Source organism: Channa argus, chromosome 9 (genome assembly GCF_033026475.1).
Source record: "Channa argus isolate prfri chromosome 9, Channa argus male v1.0, whole genome shotgun sequence".
NCBI classification, from domain to species: Eukaryota; Metazoa; Chordata; class Actinopteri; order Anabantiformes; family Channidae; genus Channa; species Channa argus.
In genome coordinates, this window is record NC_090205.1 from 24,881,855 (window position 1) to 24,900,741 (window position 18,887).

At 38.3% G+C, this 18,887-nt stretch overlaps 1 protein-coding gene across 9 annotated transcripts in view; it reads right to left on the reverse strand.

Annotated features, from left to right (window-relative positions):
- LOC137133192 (nck-associated protein 5-like) overlaps positions 1-18,887 on the reverse strand; it is a 74,894-nt gene that overhangs the window by 50,010 nt on the left and 5,997 nt on the right. For 7 of the 9 annotated variants that reach the window (XM_067516534.1, XM_067516531.1, XM_067516530.1 and 4 more), the window contains exon 2: positions 11,689-11,826. The exons of 1 other annotated variant lie outside the window; for it this stretch is intronic. In XM_067516534.1, coding sequence (XP_067372635.1) covers positions 11,689-11,717 — 29 coding nt within the window. In that variant the 5' untranslated portion in view covers positions 11,718-11,826. The remainder of the gene's footprint in view (positions 1-11,688; positions 11,827-18,887) is intronic. One more of the 9 variants, XM_067516529.1, reaches the window with a different exon arrangement.

The following is an 18,887-nucleotide window of genomic DNA, read 5'->3' on the forward strand; positions in this document are numbered from 1 at the left end:
TGATACTTATGGTAAAACCCATGGAATTAGTACACCATTAGTTCTGGCCACCATCAAACAGTTTCTTGTTATTTCTGTGGAAATTTATCACAGACAATGACATTTAATTAGCTTGCACTTGACAGGCGGCATGTGATATTAAAAAACACATGAAGTTGGAGAGTTTGAACGAATGTTGTTAACATTGAAAGTATAGGCCAAAGATGTCAAATAGGCCATTAAAAAAAAAAAAAAGCTAAAATAGTGTATGTTGAACGCACCATGGAAACGACGGCAGACAGTGGAACTGGCAGCAGACACACGTCTGACGTCACTGTGATCAACCTGGGGCTGCGTTGTTTGGATGAGGTTGACAGACTTTGTATAATTTTATGATTGGCATTAGATTATAGCATCTAATCTATCAAATCAAGCCTTTAAACGTTTCTCCAAACTTCAGTGGGGCATGATTTGTTTAAAAACTCTTTCTGTTCCTGTAACTTAATGGTTAGATATGGATTTTTATCTCCTTGGAGAGTCACCTGCAGATCAGTGTGTTGTGATCAGACCTAATAAAGGAGGATATATTCATACACTCTGGTGGACAGAGGCCTCAGAGATGAATATATATTATTTTTGAATAAGTTAATCCTGATTAGAAACTCCATCTCAGGAAATGAGATTAAGGATGACATGGTTCAGCAGGGATTCTGTCTCTTTGGTGTAAAGAGGAAGCTCTTAAGTCATGAAGCCACAGGTTTTGAGGACTGATGTTCATGGGATGTGCACACAGGACCAAATGCTTGTGTGATTGCTGCAGGCTTTATGCATCTGTATCTGGAGCTTCAACAGATGTTTTATGAACCAATGTGACTGAACGTATAAGTTGAATGTGACTGTTTCTAAATTTGACTTGTTTGAATGAGTGCAGCCTTTGTGGTCACTATAGTCAATCAGTTCATTACTGAAAATGTGTCTATAACCAATTGCGGAATATTTAATGTGTTTCATGATAATTTGCCAAAATCTAACAGCAGAAAATTATTCACGGTTACAGAGATTATTATCAAACTGTGTGTAATTTCATCTCAGCTAATGTGGCTAACAATTTTTTTTCCAATTTTTTTTGCCATGCTCTGCTGTCACCACTTCATCAGACCATTCAGATGGTTCTTATCAACCGGAGGAACCATCCTCTGAGCAGATGCCCTTGAGACTGTGATGGGATGATCCAAGATCAGCAGATCTCATGCACAAAGCAGGACATTCAGCAGTTCCTGGTGGACCCAGGGCCTCTGGTAGCGTCTTGGTCCAGGGCCCATACAGACATGCTGCACCATATGAAACATATGGTTGTCTGAAGGACTTGTATTTTACATATGTAGATAGTTAGTTCATCAAGGTCACAGGTTTAGTCTTTGTGGTGCTTCTTGCATCTTTATTTCTTGGAGCTGGCCTGTATTTAATCTAGTAGATTTTATAGTATCTTTACTCTGTACACGCTTAGGTGCTGGGGTTTTGTTATTTGAGTTTGGGCTGGAGATTACTGGTAGTTCAGTAATCCGTCTTTTTTTTCTCTTTGGTTTAGTGTTCTTGCATTAGGCAGTTTAGGAGGAGACGCCTGGAGCGTTTTCCTTGTTCTTTTTGGCCGGGTTGTCCAGTCCCGTTTTGTTTCCCTCTTTTTTTGGTTTATTTTTTATGAGAAATCCTTTTTTTTTTGTATAAATAAAACTTATATAACTTAACTTTTTGTCTGGCATCATTTTTCATATGCTGCCTCCTCTGATCCCTGGGAGTTTTTTGTAACGGTTGACTTTCTTTATGAATGAAGGCTGTCACAGTATGAGAGAGGTACAAGGAACTCTTGGACGAGGGTTCTCTACAAAGATGTTCAAGATATTTTTTTTCGTGCAGGATATAAACCAAATTAGCCCAAATATGCTGAGACACAAGTTTCTCTGCAGCCGTCAACAACAAAAACAGCTAAAGGATTTAAGAAAACCTTTGATTTACTAAGTCAGGTTTGTTGTTCTAGATGTAAACATGTACACTCCGTACATGCATGGGTTTCCTCCGGGTATTCCAGTTTCCTCTAACAGTCCATGAAGAGACATCTTCCTGTTGACCTTGAGATAGACTGGAAACCTGTCTAGGATGTACTCTGCCTCTTACCTATGACAGCTGGTATAGCCCCCACCTCTGGTTCCATCGGTTATTTGTCTTTTGTAACGTCTTATTACAGTTCAGAGTCTGTGTATCTGTAGCTCATTCTAGGACATAGCAGGCAGAAATATCTGTTGATATTACAAACCGAACGCCTGAAGAGGCAAGTTTTTATTCTGAGCCTTAAGTTGTTTTTGAAACATGTACAGTAGCATCAAATATTAATAAAGATGCTTATGTGATAGTAGGTAAAAATTAAATTAGATGTCTATTTTGAATTATGAATTTACTTTTTCACAAAAAAAAACATTCTTTTTACACTAATGTAAGATTTACACAATTTATTCAAGACAAACATTAATAGCATCTAGGATCCTGCACGGGCAAATAATAGCAACTTAATTGTTAGTTAGTAGTTTAAAAAGCAGTAATTACCCAATGTTGTATCAAATTGAAACTAACTAGATCTTTTCAAGTGGAAAACATTTAAAAACTTGGAAATAAAGTTTTTGATAATAAGGTTCCTCTGTAAATAAAATATGTAGCAGAAAGGAGCTTCTATAGCTTCACCAACACCAATGAACTGTCCATAGAAGCTAGTGTACAAAGGCAAAATCCAAGGGACCTATAAACATAGAATTAGACAATGTGATAAGCAAAACATACAATTTCATAAAAACCTAAAGGACCGTAATGTGCACTATAAAGCTCACTGACATATCACTCTAACTCTTTAACTAGTAAGTAGAAAAAAATAAGAATATCTAATTTACCTATATTTTCCCTAAATATCAGGCAGCAGTTCAGATATCGGGGGATGAATTAATTTACAGTCACAAATCACTGGAGCCTAATCTCACACCTCGCTGAACATATGCAGATGGGATCGAACTTGGATGATGAGGAGCTGACATAATGCTTGGTTATTATTTCCCTTTATCACACACTACGAGAGGGGATCAATAACTGTGGACATAGTAGTGGCCTCTCACTGTAGAAGGTTGACACTTCCTGTCTTTCTGTTCCTATTTCAGTATCCAATAAAACTGAACTCTAATTTTTTTTCTTCTTTACAAGACAACCTCTACATGTTTCAGGTGTTTGGACTTTGATGGATGTGCAGTATGAATTATGTTTGTAGTTCAGGTGAACAGTTTGTCATTGAGTTGGGGCCACTGCCCTTTCATCTACCAACACATAAGCTAAAGTGACAGAGGGGGAACTTTCTGAAAGACTCTGCCTCCCAGAAAAACATCTTGTCAATCTTGCTCTGAGACTTGCAATGTACAAATAGCAGCACTACATACATTGCGTTTGGAAAGTTTTCAGACCCCCCTTCACAACTTTGTTACATTTATGTGTGATACTGGAATCATTCAAATGTTCTCATTAATCTACACTCAGTACCCCATAATAAAATGTCAGGAGAATAAAAAAAAAAAAAAAGAGAAATATCACATGTAAATAAATATTCTGATCCTTTAGTCAGTAATTTGTTGAAGGACCCTTGGCAGCACTTAAAGCCTTAAGTCTTCTTTAGACTGATGCAACATGCTTTGCACACCTGGACTACAGGATTTTCTGCCATTGTTCTTTGCAAATTCACTCAAGCTCAGTCAGGTTGGATGGGGAACATTGGTGAACAGCCATTTTCAGGTCTCTCAAGAGATGTTCAATAAGGTTTAAGTCAGGGCTCTGACTGGACCACTAAGACATTCACAGAGTTGTTCCTAAGCAACTCTTGCGTTACCTTGGCTGTGTGCTTAGGATCGTTGTCATGTTGGAAGGTGAACCTTCAGCCCAGTCTGAGGTCCTGAGTGCTACGAAACAGGTTTTCATTGGTTTTCACTGTACTTTATTTCATTCAGCTTTCTCTTAAGCCTGACCAGTTTCCAAGTCGCTGCTGCTGAAAAACAACCCTACAGCATGATGCTGTCACCACCATGCTTCACCGCTGGAATGATAGCTAGTGGGCAGGTGACTAGCAGTGCCTGGTTTCCTCCAGTGGTGACGTAAAGAATCAAGGCCAAAATGTTCGATCTTAGTTTCATGAGACAAGAAAACTTGTATTTCACAGATTGAGAGTCCTTCAGGTGCTTTTTTGCAAACTCCAAGCATGCTTTCACGTGTTTGGATTGAGAGGAGGATTCTGTCTAGCCACTCTGGTACAAAGGTCAGATCAGTGGAGGGCTGCAGTCATTGGTTGTCCCTCTGTAACTTTGTCCCACCTTCACATAGGATCTCAGGAGCTCAGTCAGAGTGACCATCAGGTTCTTAGTCACCTATCTTACTAAGAAGGCCCTTCTACCCCGGTTGCTCATTTTTGCCAGATGACCAGCTCTTGGAAGGATCCTGCTTGTGCCAAACATCCCGCCTTTGAGAATTAAATTGTTGTTGAGAATTAAAGATTGGTCTGATACAGTATGCAGTGTCTGCATGGAGCCTTCTATGGAGCTCAGTCTTTCCAAATTGTGTCCAATCAAATTAATTTAGCACCGGTGGACTCTGGTCAAGTTGTAGAAACATCTTACCAACCAACAAGAAAAGTAGGAGGGATCTGAGCTAAGTGTTGTTGTAAAGGGTCTAAATACTAATATATGTGGTTTTGGCAAAGGTGTTTCAACAAACTACTAAGTAAAGGATAGGGGTAATTAATGTAGATTAATAAAAAAGAAATATTATGCGAATAACTGTATCCGTATGTAGTATCCGGCTGCAACATGACAAATTTGAAAAAATGGGTGTAAAAGCTTTCTGAGTGCACTGTCATCAAATAACTAATTACATGAATTTGTGTGAGTGTTCATCAGTAGCGTTTGTGCAAAACTTAATTTAACTACTTCGTCACTACTATACAGGTCTGTAAGGGATTTGCACAGTAATGGTTAAAATACACCAAGTCACATAGTACCGCAGAGCTGTAGAGAGCCATAGCAATGGTGTATTTTTTTTAGGCCAACTGAGGACTTAGCATCTCCCTGATTCCATCAACCAAAAGCCAATGAAAAATATCTAATTGGCTTTTATGGAATATTGTAGAAAATAAGCTCTGTGACCAACAGAAGTTTAAGATACTTAGACAGTTTGTTCAGCACGATAATCTGCACAAATTGGACTTTTACAATTTTTGAAGCTTAAATATAATAACCAGAAGTAAAAAGCTATTTTTAGGCTCTAAACAAACAACACATGCTCCCGTGACTTCAGAGCCACCACCAACAACCTTCCAGTTTGTAATTTGATCTAGTGCATTGACATCCCCAAAAAACACCTTTCTTCCTAAAGTGACAGGATCTAATTAGTGATCACGAGTTATAAACACAACAAAACTCAGATGGACTAGTCAGTAGATCAATGCCCATGTTCTGCCTGATGATTAATGTTCCCAACAACGTCTGTGGGGTACTTTGTATTTACTAATGAATTTCACAATATAGAATAAAACATGAACATCTCTTGACCTTAGCATGCACCTTGTTTTAGGTATCTAACTAAATATCCAATCAAAACACATTCATTTTACTCTTCGGGATAAGAGAATTAAAACTAGCCTGGATTACTTTCCAAATTAACATTATTAAATTTTGTCTTTAGTCAAAATTCTTAAAGGTGTATCCTAGTTTTAAATGTCAGTTTGTTCACCCGAGCAACACATTTTCTGATTTGTATGCAGCAATGGCATACAAAAATGTTTCCCATCTCACAATTCATGTTAGCATTAAAACATCTAACATTGTGCTGTTTGTCTGCTGACAAGTAAGGGCACAGCGAAATTACACTGTGAAAACATCAAACAGAGGCTTAATGAATACCACCAGAACCGGGGTTTCTAATTGGCTTTCTCCAACAGCACAAAAGGCTCAGACAAAACAAGCAGCTTAAAGGAGGGATCATTTCTGAGCGATGCTGCCTTGTTTTTAATCAAAGTCCTCACAAAGTTTAACAAAAAATGTAAGTAACACCAATGTGATTTTTTTTTCAAATTCAGCTTTTCCCTGCTCTGTCATTCTGCAGCAACACAAACAGAGCAATAACTATATAAATATTTTTTTTTTTCAAGTGAAAGACAGCCGAAAAGCCCGCGATAGAGGAGAAACCAGATTACTGGTTGCTTGTATATGCAGATTTCCAGTAATCAGGTTTCTTAAGTGCATGTGATTTCTGTTCCCTGACACAAAACACATTCATAAGAACATTTAGCATGTTAGGTGAAAATGTAAAATTGAGTTGGCATTTAAGTGTGGGATATATTCATATGTAGAAAGGTTTAACGTCAACTAAAATTAGCAATTAATTCAATTCAATTCGACTTTAGTTATATAGCGCCAATTCACAACAAAGTCATTTCAAGACACTTGACAGAATAAAGTCAAGAGTATAAGGATGTATAAGAAGAAACCTCCAGCAGAACCCGGCTCAGGGTGGACGGCCTTGACCAGTTTGGGTGAGTGGAAAGTCAAAAGAGAAAAGAAAAGAAAGGAGCAACGAAACAAAAAAACATCGGGCAGGTTGGTTTGACCAGTAGCTGCAGACTGGAAAACACACAGCTTCAAAGCCGGGGACACCTGCAGAGGAAGGTTTTAAGCCTAGACGTAAAAGTAGAGAGGGTGTCTGCTTCCCGAATCTGAAGTGGGAGCTGGTTCCACAGGTGAGCCAAAAAAAAAAACTATTTAAAAAACAATATATAACATTTAACATGTGCTCACACCAGTATCTGTATTACAGTAACTGTGAAAGTTACAGACTGAACTCTTGATATGATTTTCCTTTAACTGCACTTTGTAGTGGCCATCTATGATAGTCATGAGCACTATAAGTAAGCCTGTAGCTTGCTTAAAGTAACTGCTATTGCTAATTGCTGATGCTAGTAATGCTAACTGGTAATCACTAATGCTGTTAATCACTAATGCTAACTGCTAATGTTAGCAGCTAACTGTAATGCCACCTTCTTCTTTTCCTTTGGGCTGTTCCCTTTCAGGAGTCGCCACAGCGAATCATCTGCCTCCATCTAACCCTGTCCTCTGCATCCTCTTCTCTCACAGCAACTAACTTCATGTCCTCTCACTACATCCATAAATCTCCTCTTTGGTCTTCCTCTAGACCTCGTGCCTGGTAGCTCCAACCTCAGTATCCTTCTACTGATATATTCACAGTTTCTCCTCTGAACATGTCCAAACCTCCTCAATCTGGCCTCTCTGACTTTATCTCCAAAAGCGTCTAACATGATCTGTCCCTCTGATGAACTCATTCCTGATCCTGTCCATCCTCGTCTCTCCCAAAGAGAACCTCAACATCTTAAGCTCTGCTACCTCCAGCTCTGCCTCCTGTCTTTTCTTCAGTGCCACTGTCTCTAAGCCAAACAACATCTCTGGTCTCACCATCGTCTTGAAGAAATCTCCTTTCATTCTCACTGAGACTCTTTTATCACACAATACACCTGACACTTTTCTCCACCTGTTCCAACCTGCCTGCACTCGCCTCTTCACCTCTTTTCTACACTCTCCGTTGCTCTGAACCGTTGACCCTAAGTACTTAAAGTCCTGCACCTTCTTCACCTCTGCTCCCTGTAACCTCACTGTTCCACCTGGGTCCCTCTCATTCACACACATGTATTCTGTCTTGCTGCGGCTAAGCTTCATTCCTCTGTTTTCCAGAGCAGACCTCCACCTCTCTAGATTTTCCTCCACCTGCTCCCTGCTCTCACTACAAATCACAATGTCATCTGCAAACATCATAGTCCATGGCGATTCCTGTCTGACCTCATCTGTCAGTCTGTCCATCACCAGAGCAAACAGGAAGGGGCTCAGAGCCGATCCTTGATGCAGACCCACCTCCACCTTGAACTTCTCTGACACACCTACAGCACCTCACCACAGTCTTACAGGTCTCCATGGGCAGGCCATACAAAAGTTAGATAGGACGTGGCGTTCCACTAATTTAGAAGAATCTCATTTAGCCTGGAAAAATAGTTTAAAAAAGTACAAAAAAAGCTCTCAGTGATGCCCGAACAGCATATTATTCATCATTAATAGAAGAAAACAAGAACAACCCCCGGTTTCTGTTCAGCACTGTAGCCAGGCTGAATAAGAGCCATAGTTCTGTTGAGCCTAATATTCCCTTAACTCTGAGCAGCAATGACATCATGACTTTCTTTATTAATAAAATTGTAGCCATTAGGGAAAAAATTCACCAGATCCTCCCCCCAAATATTACAGATAGATCTTCACGTACAACTAGAATCATCAATAAGGCCCCACTCCCTGTTAGACTGCTTTTTACCCATAGATCTCTGTGAGCTAACTTTAACTATTCCCTCATCTAAACTAACAACCTGTTTCCTAGACTCTATTCCAACTAGAATGTTCAAGGAAGCTTTACCCTTAATAGATACATTTGTATTAGACATCATCAATCTATCTTTAGAAGCAGTCTATGTACCACAGGCCTATAAGGTAGCTGTAATTAAACCACTACTTAAAAAACCCTGTCTGGAACCAAGTACAGTTAGTTAGTACAAGACAATTACAGACCAATTTCCGATGTCCCTTTTATTTTTTTAAATCTTTGAAAAAGAAGTTGCAAAGGAATTATGTGACCACCTGTACAGAAATAATTTGTATTGAGTTCATCATAGTACAGAAACAGCACTGGTAAAAGTCACCAACAATATTCTCTTGGCATCAGATAATGGACTCGTCTCTATACTTGTTCTGTTAGATCTTAGTGCTGCATTCGACACCATTGATCACAACATTTAATTACAGAGACTGGAACATGAAATTGGGATTAAAGGAACTGCACTAGGTTTGTTTAAATCTTATCTATCTGATAGATTTAAATTTGTTCATGTTAATGATGAATCCTCCATGTACACAAAGGTTAGCTATGGAGTTCCACAAGGCTCTGTGTTAGGACCAATACCTTTTACTTTATATATGTCTCCTTTAGGCAACATAATTAGAAAATACTCTGATATAGATATAGCTGATGATACCCAGCTATATTTATCTATGGAACCAGATAAAAAAAACAGTTAATCAAGCTTCAAGCCTACAAAACATAAAGGCCTGGATGTCCCACAATTTTTTACATCTAAACTCAGACAAAACTGAAGTCATAGTATTTGGGCCCAAAAATCTCAGAAATATGTTGTCAAATTATATTGTTACTCTAGATGGCATAAGTCTGGCCTCCAGTACTACTGCAGGGAACCTTGGAGTTAATTTTTTGCCCTTCCTGACGCAACCCTCCCCAATTTCTACCGGGCTTGGACCGGGAGCTGGGGAGGGGGAACAGGCTGTTAGGGGTTCAGGGTCTTGCCCAGGGACACTTCGACATATAGCCAGGGCCGGGGATCGAACCACTCACCCTGTGGTCCGTAAGCAAATGCCTTTACCAACTGAGCTATAGCCGCCCCATCATATATATAAGACCTCATAGCACCATATCATCCCAGTAGACCACTTCAATCTCAAAATGCAGGCCTACTTGTGGTTCCCAGAATTTCCAAAAGTAGAATGGGAGGCAGAGCCTTAAGCTATCAAGCTCTTCTCCTGTGGAACAAGCTCCCAGTTCAGATTCGGGAAGCAGACACCCTCTCTACTTTTAAGTCTAAGCTTAAAACCTTCATCTTTGATAAAGCTTATAGTTAGTTATAGTTATGCTGCCATAGGCTTAGACTGCTGGGGGATCCACCCCCCGATGCACTGAGCTCCTTTCCTCCTCTTGTCCGTCTCTCCTCTCCTCTCACTCCACAATTGTCACCACTGTATGACATTAACTCTGTGTGTTTTTTCCAATAGTTGTCTTTCAACTTCTCTGTCTCCCTCTCTCTGTCCCTTTCTGCAGGTGTCCCCGGCTTTATAGCTGTGTGTTTTCCAGTGTGCAGCTACTGGTCAAACCAACCTGCCCGATGTTTTGTTGTTGCTTTCATTGCTCCTGTCTTTTCTTTTCTCTTTTGACTTTCCACTCACCCCAACCGGTCAAGGCAGATGGCTGCCCTCCCTGAGCCTGGTTCTCTCTATACATCTTTATAGTTTTGACTTTAGTCTGTAAATTGCCTTGAGATGACCTTGTTGTGAATTGGCGCTATATAAATAAAGTTGAATTCAATTCAATTGAAAAGTAGGTAAAATGTTTTAGAGCCTGTGTGTACTGTACATTTGTGTTCTCTGTAACTGTAGGAAGTATCTGTGGTGGTCACGCATCAGTAGCTATGTAAATTTTCTGTCTGTGGTCCAGACTATCATCCTAAGCCTAATCCAAAGTTATTAGAACTTTTCTTATTTCTGTCTCATTCAAAGAGTCATAGTCATGTCCATAGTTTATGGATATGTTGCTAGAACAGTTTTATGCACCAAATACCGCATATTTTGTCAAAATAAACTGATCTCTGATCTGCGACTGTGGCGCAGGAAGGTAGAGCGGTTGTCCACCAATCTCACAGTTGTTGGTTCAATCCCCAGCTCCTCCGGTCACATGTCGAAGTGTCCTTGAGCAAGACACTGAACCCCAACCACTTAGTTGCTCCCGGTGAGTGTTGGCCAGCTGCATAGCAGCTCCCCCATCGGTGTATGAATGTGTGTGTGATTGTTAGTGTGAATGGGTGAATAAGAAGCAGTGTAAAGCGCTTTGAGTGCCAATAGGTAGAAAAGCGCTATATAAGTGCAGAACATTTACCATATAAGTGCAGAACATATCTTACTAACCAAATTAGAATTGGTAAACTAGCTGGTCAACTCATGTGTGACGTCATTCCAAGCTTTGATTTACAACCTTCAAGGTCCTGACAACCTCAAGGCATCACAAGATCCCCATTTAAATAAAAATTTGAAGAAACACAGAAAAACTTAAAAAAGTTGATTTTTAAATGTCTTAAATGTCTCAAAATAAATATTTTTTTAAAGAGGGGCTGACTGAGAGTCAGAGAAAATACTATTGTATTCGTGTGTTTGAGGGACTCTACTAAAAGCTTTGCTGAAAAGCAAAAAAAAAAGAAGAGAAAAAAGAATTAGGCTTCCGGGCAGCTGCGGTTGTCAGGCCACCATTGTGTGATTTACAGCAAGAACTGTTTAAAATCAATACAATCTCTGTTTAGTTCATCTGTGATGATAAAAGATCTGATCAAAAGATCAATGGCTTTCGGCTTTCCCTTCAGGGGTCCCCACAGCGGAACGTGCTCAGCACGTTGATTTGGCATAACTTTTTACGCCGGATGCCCTTCCTGCCACAGCCCTTCCTGCTGCTGCCCACCCATTTTTATTCAGGCTGGGGACCAGCACCAAGGTGGCCCTTGATGGCTGGGCCACCAAGTGAGATTCATTGAATGTCCGATGTCAGCTTCACTCAGTCATGTCAGAGTCTGTCGAATCAAGTATGTGCTCATAATAATACTTTTGATTCCTCTTTCAGTTTCCCCTGAAGTGAACTTTTTTTCATATTTGCACCAATAATTCCTTACAACCTGTAAATGTGTACTATTGGTCAATCTGTAAATCTGTGAAATCAGCGTCTCCTGCCTGGTTGTTGGTGTGGTGTGGCTGCTACCTGGAGAAGTTTTGCTGCAATGTCACCATCTGCCGCTCACCCTGCTGAGACTTTACCCTCTCCCTTTTTTTTCCAACCCCAGATGTTGTTTGTTTTCCAGCTGGGGATTATTATTATGGATCAGTCTTGGTGGTGTAGCTGCAGGGGAGAGGAGTAAACACAGTTAGTTTGCTGTTAATCTTGCATATGATAATCCCACTGAAGACTGCAAGAATATAATGCATCTGTTCAACTTAGAAAATGCATCCTAACAAGCTCACTTGTTTGCAAAAGAGCAGGACCAGTGTTCAGCCTCCCCCTCACCTCTCCACCTCACACACTGTAGTTTTGACTTAGCGTTATGATCCGTTTTGCCCACAGCTGACAGCTTGTGAGTTAGATAACAACCCTACTCATGACATTTAAACAGAGCCTTGGGATAAAGTATAATATTGAAATCAAATAGCGGTAATTTGAAAAAGATTCACAGATGACCCTGCACAACTGTGGCGGCAAAGGTTCAGGTGTAGTTAAACCTATAGAATATTTGTATTACCTTGTAGCTTAAACTTGGGGTAACTATGGTGATACTGAACAGATAGAAATTGTATCCAAGAGAGATGTAACATTTGTTGATAGTAAACCACAGACAAATATGTATGAGATTGCTATTAATGAAAATTGTTATTATAAATTACAGTACAATACATAATACCTGGTGGTAGACAAAGTAGGTCAAATTAACCTACGTTTGTAATATTAGTGACATTTACATATTATTACAATAATAACTAATCTCATAATATAATCATTGTGTAATGGGCCATTATGTGTGCCATGACTACCTGCACTTTATATATGTATTTTAATCATATTACTTTTGTACTTTTACTGAGGTAGAGCTTCCATTGCAGAAATTTCACTTGTTGTAGAGTATTTCTACTCTGTACTCCGTTTCTACTCTAGAGCTGGTAGAAGTACACAGAATTAATACTCAGGTATGTGCAAAACAATTACTAAATTGACTTCATTACAAGCAGTAGTATGACTGCTGAAGTACAAATGTGAAGTAATAATTACAAAAGAAATTTCCAACAACTGAATGATACAAGATCATCCTGAATCATCTTTCATGCTAGAAGCAATTTTTTTTTAAAGTTATACAACATTTTCCCCCACTATTTTATCTTAGAGAATTTTATAAACAGTGCAGATCTAAGCTTATGAAAATAAGTTGAGTATTTTCTGCGAAGAGAAAAACCATTCAGGCATACTAAGAGAAACATTTGTGCAGAATGATCTATATGCTTGCATATGCTTATATTTCCCAAGGTTTGTCAGGTCTACATTTGAAGGACTATTGAATCAGCACTGCCATCTGGTGGGGTTTGTAGATCACTATCAGTGACAGGCACTTGGACGTGAGGATCACAACACAATTGAACCATGAATTAGAGAGTAAGTAATTTTGGTCATTCATAGATAATATGTCAACATGTTCATGAAGTCCTTAAAGAAATTGTAATGTTATTACTGACAATTCAGAGACAAACTAAGGAGGTTTGTGTGTTACAGTGTAATGCTCCAGAACATTTGCTGGATCTTGAGGTATAATTGTTACTTTGTTGCTTAGTAAATTGTGGACAAAATTATTATTTTTGGTGATTTGTTTCTTTTAGGCCTTGTTTTGTGAGTTTAGGGGAAATATTTTTTTAATGATGCTTAGTATTAACCACCTGAGGATCCAGTCATCTGGACATCTTCTTGAAGGAATGTATACAAAATCTGACTGACATACAGTAATATTTCCTACTGAAATACATAGTTTACCTAATATAAATACACATTTTTTTTTTAAGTTAATTCAACTTAAAATGTATTCTTTTCCCATTTCAGACCATGTAGAATGAAGTGAATGAACTTTATATTGTTCACTCAGGTCGAGTTGTTTGTGACTTTAATGTCCTTCTGGACTGTTATTTATTGTAATTTGAAAACCCCATTCATAAGGACATGTTAAATTAAGTCATGACAGTTTAATAATTAAAAAACAAACCATACAAACTGGTGGAGGCTAAGCATGAATTTAGACTAAACCCCCATAAACTCAAAACTTCATGAAGTCACTGGCTAATAAGCAACTTAAAGAACAACTTCAGGCATTTTCTACATTTGATTTTTGACAGTCCCCATATAGACACACATATATATAGACAATGAACTCAACCCACTCTGCTGTGTTCACTTCAAGAAATATAGATCACAGGAGGTTTCAAAAGGCCCTTTCGATATTGAGATTAGTTTTAAATCATATTTCTAGTGAGACAAATCAGTTTTAAAAGTTATATTCTGAGCTTGTTTCCTTAAGTTTAGTTCTCACAGTTACCTACAAGCCAATATTGAACCAATATTAGTTTTGTGGTTTGAGTGAACGTATCAAATTACAAACGTTTACACATGAATATTACACCCAATTCTTTTTTCGATAGCGCCAAATTTAGTTTGACATGCCATAAAAATACCAAGTTATAGAAATTACTTTAATTGTAGCAGCTTTCAAGGTGTTTTAGATATTGTGTCCTCACTCAACTGGTTTACTGGGACAATTTTAAATAACTTCATTAATTTTAGAAACACTATCGTTTTTCTAGGAAAGGTATCTGTTCAGAAGCTTTTTAGTAAGTTTATAAAATGACAATAAGTTCGTGCTTTCTGTGCTTTCATTTAGTTATAATTTAGTTATAGTAGTAGTTTAACTAAATTAGCTGTACCACATGGCTTAAGGAATCCATGATATTTGATGGTTTCTCCCATGGTTCACCTGCCATCTGATGAACAGATACAAGGTTTTCATCTAGTGACTTGTGGACCTACATGAGCTTGTCTGTATTTGGCCAGCAGATGGAGTTCTTTGTTTATTTTCCTCAGTTGTGTTGCTCACATCATCATCATCGCATCATCATCGCAATATCTACTCCCTCATTTGCAGGCATGTTTATTTTGAGATATTTATTTCCTTTATACTGAGCTTCCATCAGGCCAAGCTGGAAGAGAAGACCCAGAGGAAACAGGAGATGCAACCTGCCTGTGAACCACATTACATCACAGCTTAGTGTATTTGCCTTAGTCAGCTAAGTCAAGTGGTAGGGCCGTATTTTAAATGACTCATGTGATACTGTGCTTACATTCAACGCATACAATGTAGGAAGTTGGGCCAGCCCCCCACTCTAAAGGTAATGAGTCAAAGACCTAGCTTTGATTCTTTTAAAGCAGATTTACCTTTAACTTTAAAACCTGAGAATAGTTTAGTGATCTACCATGTCCCTTGGTAGAATATTTTATAGAAATTATTATACTTACATGTACCATTTACCATGTTTTCTCAGTTTTTGTGGTTTGCACTCACCATCCTTCCATATTGTTACTTTCCCTTACAGCTACAGTATGTTCTGAAGCCAAAAATAATACATTTCTAACTAACAGAGTTACTAAATGCTCTCTTTGTGCTGCATGTGTGTTGGAGGTCTAGTAGATATCTCATTAGGAGCTTGACCACTTCACATACACTCATGCTCCTGTTTTCTAGAGATGAATCCCCTCTATCTTTCCTAGTGGGACGCATTAAAATGTCAAGTAAACAGAAAACAAGAGGCTACTGTAAACGCACACAATTATGACCCATTACACTGAGGGATCTCTATTCTATGATTTTATTCTCTATAAATTCACACAGTGACATGCAGTTCTTTGGACAAGATCGGCCCAGGGTCCAAATGTAACAATGGAAAAAAAGAGGTCAGTTCTGTCTTTTCTAACAATTCTACACACACTGGTAGGATTCATCCATTTCAATTAGAATGAAATAAAGACAAAAATAAGTAAAAACTAAAGGAATCAGATAACAACGTCTAAAATGTGCTCTCAAAGTAAAAAGAGAGTGAGCTGATGAAGACAGAAGATGCCTTTAAACTATACAGTATTTAGCCTACAGTTTATATGAATGTATTCAACACATATTAGCTGTAGATCTTATCGTGTTAAGGACTGTGGAGGTGCAGCCCCAGATGCCACTGGGTGAATGGTGGCTCTATCTCAGGACTAGTAAAGTGTGCGTACTGTAAGTAAAAGTAAATTGTAGTGTCAAAAGAGGCAAAATATGACAACATAAGTAATTGTTACAGTTCATTAAGTGTTTTTAACCAAACCCTTAAAGTCACAGTGAGGAAACAGAGGGACTGTGGCTTTAGCTCAAGACTTGAGATCAGTCCTCTCTTTCTGCAGCACCACACTCTGCAAATCCCTTCAAGTAAGGGTTCAAATTAAATAAGAAGACACGAAATTACGAATAAAACACTGGTTATATCTCTTCTCTTCGAGAAAGAAACGTCTCTGCACTGGTGCCAGAGCTGTTCAATAAATTGACAACTCCGTACATTAAGAGAAGTGTTGGATATTTCTACATATTTTTTATATATTGTATTAAATATTTCTATTTGATATTTCTATTAGAGCCAAAATAATGAAAAGTGTCCAGATATACATAGTGCCTATGAAATATAATCTCTGCTGGACGTTTTCACCTTTTCTTAGAAGAGTGAATCACAGTTGAGTTTTTTTCTCCTTTTATTTTGGAGTTTATTCGCCTTTAAAGTAACACATCTAAACCATCATTGGTGATTTACATCCCAAAGTCACACAGTTAGAAAGTGGAGATCACCTAAGTGCAGTGAATGTGTTTCAGGGATTGCAGTATAATTACACCTCTACCTCTCTGGAAGGACCTGTTACTGGTAAATCAGTATCCTGGACAAAATATACACCATTAAGACAAAGGAACACTCCAATTCCAACTCAGTGAAACTATTATTAAAAAGCAGAAGCCAGGGGATGGATACAAGGACATTTTTCTTGGAGCATAGTTAAATCCATACTTAAGAAATCAAAGGAATATTGCAAATGCATGAATCTGCCAAAAAAAAAAAAGAAGGAAAAAAGAAGGAGACCAGTGAAGTTGGAAACCAAAACACCAGTGACTCCTCTGAAGAAGATCCAAGCTTCTGTAGCAGAGCAGTTTGGAGTTTTCTTTTGTCTTCATAGTAAAGATTTTGGCCAGGATACAAATTTATAAGTAAGTTTACTTTCTAGTTACGCGTGTGTTTACACTATACAACAGTCACTTTAAACACACCAACTGCTCTCTGGTTATCTCCATTTACAGTAAGTGGTTGTGTGACTTCTGAAATCAATTAAACACTAATGCAGTCCCTTACTTTCGGTTCTATATTCTGAATTATTTAAATCACTTTGTAGAGATCTATTTTTGTTTTGACACAAAAGAGCTTTTTATGTAATTTGTTTATTTTTGTTACATTTATGGGCAATTTAGGTAATATGTGCTCCATTATCATATCCAGCAGCTAGTTTCTGTGGTGTACAATATTTGGACTTTGAGAGTCATGTCAGATGGATTATTGTTTTCTGTTGACATGACTTCTGAGAACGTTCACTAACAAATGTATACAAGAGTATTTTTTTTTATAAAACTCTGTCTGCTGCAACAATGATATAGGAGCAGTGAGAGTTATAAAACTGGTTGGACAGTTAAACTGGTGTCCCACTTGTGAGCCCCCAAAATTTAAATAGCCCCAGTTCCCTTCATTTATTAACATACATTTGAGTCATACAGGTAAGCATTAGTTTGTGCAAAGGTTAATGAACCCCATTCTGAACCTGTTACGACTATTTACTCAGAAAATGTTAATATTAAATACCAATACTAATAATATTTAGTTTGGATATAAGACCTGTGTGTTACTTGCCAAACAAGTTAAAATTCTCTTTTTATTAATGAGTGGACTGAATATTTTATCATTCAAAGGTTTAGATGAGTCTTTGGAAAATCTAGAGATACACAACACAGTACAAGCAGAGGACTTGGCTCCTAGAGGAACCAACTTTCTGTTGTTGTAAATGTGACATACGTGATGTGATGTATGTGATGTGACACGTGATGTGGGCCATTTTTACAACATGCCACTGTGGGTGGTATGAGTGATATGGGTGGATATGGGGGTTTAGCTTGGTGATTTCTGTATCTTTAGAGAAACCAATGCCTGTGTCTGACCTGAATACATGCTAATACATGAGAGGCACAAACTGAGCCCAGACCTGAACTAAGCTGCAGTTACAGTCTTTAGGAGTTCACCTCAACTGGCCTGAGACAGGAGAGAGAAGACTTCTCTAAATGCTGATCTATTCCTTTGAATTTGCTTGTGTGTAAGGTTTTGTCTTAATTGCTTCACGTTTTCTTCCTGAGTAGGATGAGATTGAGATCTCAGGCACGATATAAATATCTTTAAAGACAGATACTTCATATTTAGTAAATTTGAGCGGTAATTTGAGAATTTCTATTCATTTAAAGGGTTAACGACCTGTCTAAATCTCTACTCAGTGATAATATCTCCCGCTCTGGATAACATTATTTAGCCTTTATTACAGTTGTTATACATGGGAGTTCCCAATGTTTGTCTATGACAGTGCTACAGTGACAAACAGTTTGACATTTATTGCACTTTCTTGAAGATGAAATACTAAACCAGAAATAAAAAAAAAAAAGCCAGTATGTATTTACTTAGGACATCTGAGAGAGGAAAGCTCTCCAGTGTAAACAGTGTAATTACATGTCTTCCTTTTGGGTGGGAGGGTAAATTGGTATAATCAACGGAGCAGTTCGGCCTCTGGCATTGATGTTGGAATGAATTAGGACAGGACCTTGCTGAGATTTTGCCCCCTGGGTATTTAATAAATACTGTACATACTTGCCTCTCAAATCACATCCTGCTGATTGTAGCGAGTAAGTCCTGTGACTGGATTGTACAACTCAATTGGTTTGTATATAAAACAACTGTAGGTAAAATATGACCTTTGTTAAGTACAATTATGTGGTGTGTATATATATATATATATATAGATAGATAGATAGATAGATAGATAGATAGACCTCTTATTTTCATAAATTCCCATCAGTACCACCTGAGAACCATGACTATTGTGCAGATTACTTGCAGTGTATGTATTCTCAAGGTGCTGCTACCTATGGATACATTACTGAACAGGCCTACCGAGCACACGCTCAGAGGCCTGATCTGTTTGGGGCTTTGGGACTGAGCCCAAGAGACTGAGCAGAGTGACAATGTCTTGTTTAAAAGTCACACAGTTCA